This window comes from Priapulus caudatus, unplaced genomic scaffold (genome assembly GCF_000485595.1).
Source record: "Priapulus caudatus unplaced genomic scaffold, Priapulus_caudatus-5.0.1 Scaffold802, whole genome shotgun sequence".
Lineage (NCBI taxonomy): Eukaryota > Metazoa > Priapulida > Priapulimorpha > Priapulimorphida > Priapulidae > Priapulus > Priapulus caudatus.
In genome coordinates this window covers 26095-29125 of record NW_014577863.1, presented here as the reverse complement: position 1 = coordinate 29125, position 3031 = coordinate 26095, and the positions used below count along the sequence as shown (strand labels likewise).

The following is a 3031-nucleotide window of genomic DNA, read 5'->3' as shown; positions in this document are numbered from 1 at the left end:
TTGATGTCAGCTGATATTCGTGAACACCTGTTAATGTTCGTCGATGTCAGCTGATATTCGTGAACACCTGTTAATGTTTGTTGATGTCAGCTGATATTCGTGAACACCTGTTAATGTTCGTCGATGTCAACTGATATTTGTGAACACCTGTTAATGTTTGTCGATGTTCGTTCCGTATGTTCATGAACTTCGTTCTTATTCATGAACACGCTCGTGAACATATTAGCTTTTAGAATGAGAACACACAGTAGCAAGCGAGTTCGGATATATCTCATCTCTCTATTATCTGATGCTTGTGTGGACATGTGCGGCGAGCATAGATGCGGTAACCGTGGTAACGCTGCATTGGTTACGTCTGTGCGCAGGTGTGCCAGCATCCGCATTACAAGATGCGGGAATGGGGAGCCGAGGCCGTCACCTCCCTCGTCAAGTCCGCTCTCGAACACCCGCACGAGCCACCGCTCGCCGATGACCCGGTAGGTGGCGCCACATGCGCGCACGAGCCACCGCTCGTTGACGACCCGGTAGGTGGCGCCACGTGCGTGCCGTCGTCCGCCATCATTATCTCCATTCAGTGCGAAGATATTTGATGGAGAGCAACCTCCGATGACTCGTTCGTGACCTCTGACGCCACGTTTGTGACCTTTAACGAGCCATGACCTTGCACGCCCTATTTCCTACTAAGCCATGTGTGTGCTTCGTTCATTCAATCAATTATTTATTCATTCATTCAATCATTTATTTAGTCATTCATTTATTCATTCATTCATTCATTCATCCATTTTTTCATTCATTCATTCATTCATTCATTCATTCATTCATTCATTCACCTTCTTTCACTTCTACTTACCTCAATCATCTTCCTCTCACTTTCATTCATTCATGCTTTCCTTTATTCATTCATTATTCATTTCTTTTATTCATTTATTCATTCATTCATTCTCTCTTTCATCCATTCCTTTATTTCATTTATTTATTTATGCATCATCATTCATTATTCATTTTTTATCCTTCTTTTTTATTCATTCATGGTCATTCATTCATTCATTCACTCATTCAAATTTATTCAATTCATTCATTCATTCATCATTCATTATATTTATTCAATCCATTTGATTTATTCATTCATTCATGCTTTCCGTCATTCATTCATTTATTTCATACTAATCCTTCATTTATTCATGTCATTCATTCATCATTTTTGCATGTCCATTCCTTTATTCATTCATTTATTCAATTCAATTTATTCATTCATCTCATTTATTCATTCTTTCATTTCCATTCCTTTATGTCATTCATTTAGTCATTCATTCATTTTTTCATCCAATTCCTTCATTCTTTCGTGTGGCGAGTGCGCAATTCATGTGCAGCCATTCATTCATTCATTTCTACATTCATGTCGCCATTCATTCATTCCTTCATCCATCCGATCACTTCAGCCTTCATCCATTCCATGTTATTCATTCGCTACATTTTATCGCCATCTCTTTCTCGTCTGCTTCCTCCGCAGAAGTTCCAGCGTTATGATCTTGCTGCCGCGGTGTCGCAGCCTGTCGTCGCATGCAGCAACGCGCACGGTGCGCAGGCAGAAGCAGCTGGACTGTGTGCCCTACAGATCATACAGCACAGCGAGACGGATCGCACAGGGCTGGTCCGATCATACTGGGTGTGAATATGAAGCTCGTCTCCAACGATCAGGGGTAGGCTGGCGGTTCAATTGGTCAAGAGTAGGGGTGGTCACTGGTACCTGGTAGGTACGCGCAAGTGGTCAGGGACTTGTAGGGGTCAATCAATCTGAGGGGGTAGGTGGTCAATCGATTTAAGGGGTATGTGTGCGTCAATGGTCAGGCGGTGTGGTTGTGGGGTTTTTTTGTGGTATGGCTGTCCGGTGCTTTATGGGGGATGCCGTCTCATGGGGGTCAGGGCGGGTAGGTGATCAGGTTAGGAGCCTGTCAATGGTCAGGTCAGTAGGTGCGGGCGTCAATGGTCGAGGTCGGGTAGGTGTTTTCAATGGTTTCATTGGTTAGGTAGGCTGGCCCTTCATGAATCACCACGCATGCATGCTAGCATGTCCGTACTTTTTCACATTTACTCCCTTTCGACCACTCATGCTCTCTCACTTGCTTTCTTTCCTGTGGTTGGGTGTTGTGTTGTTGGGTTGGTTGGTGGTTGTGGTTATTGTTGTGTGTGTGTTGTGTGGTGGGTGTGGTGTGTGTGTGTTGTGTTGGTGGTGGTGTTGTGTGTGTTGTTGTTGTGTTGTGTTGTGTTTTTGTGGGGTGTGTGGGTGTGTGGTGTTTTGTTGTGTGTGTGTGGGGTGTTGGTTTGTGTGTGTGTTGTTTTGTGTGGATGCGGTGTGGTATGGGTGTGTGGTGTGGGTTGTGTTGGTGTTTTGTGGTGTGTGTTTGTTGGGTGTGTTGTAGCGATGTCTGTTGATATTGTTTAGTGGTTGGTTAGTTTGTTGATTAGTCGGCTTATTTAGCATATTGCCGTGGGGTGGTCTGGTGGGTTGGTGGTTTTGGGTTTTTTTGTTGTTGGTAAAATTCTGGAGGAGTGTGATCGGTAGGTATTTTGTGCCTTCGTGGATTGGATTGTTTTTTGGGTGGGTATATTTGGGGGTGCGGATTGGTTTTGTGGGTGTTGTTGTTGGTGAGGTTGTTTGTTTGGTGTTGGGTTTGTTGGTTGTGGGTGGTTTGGTGTTGGGTTGTGGCTGTTGTTATTTTTGTATTTGTTGGGGTTGTGGGTTTTATATCTGGCTCCATAGAACATGGTGTTGGTCTTCTGTTGTGTTTTGTATTTCTGTTTCGTGTTGTTTAGTTTGTACTTCGGTGTTTGGTGTTGTTGGGGTGTGGTGTGTTGTTTGTGGTGTGTTTTGTGTGTGTGTTGTCGGTTGGGTCTGGGCCCATTATCTTGAGTGTGTTGTTTTTCTGTTTGTAGTTTATTGTTGTGTTTTGTTGTGTGTATATTGGGTTTCGGTGGGTGGTGTGTTTGTTTTTTCGGTTTGCTTGAGTTGTGTGTCTTCTGTGTGGTTTGT

At 43.8% G+C, this 3031-nt stretch overlaps 1 protein-coding gene across 1 annotated transcript in view; it reads left to right on the top strand.

Moving 5' to 3' along the window:
- The window catches only part of LOC106813630 (protein MON2 homolog), a 44162-nt gene that overhangs the window by 18389 nt on the left and 22742 nt on the right, over positions 1-3031 (top strand). Inside the window, exons 18-19 of the mRNA XM_014817813.1 lie at positions 366-524; positions 1511-1666. Coding sequence (XP_014673299.1) covers positions 366-524; positions 1511-1666 — 315 coding nt within the window. The remainder of the gene's footprint in view (positions 1-365; positions 525-1510; positions 1667-3031) is intronic.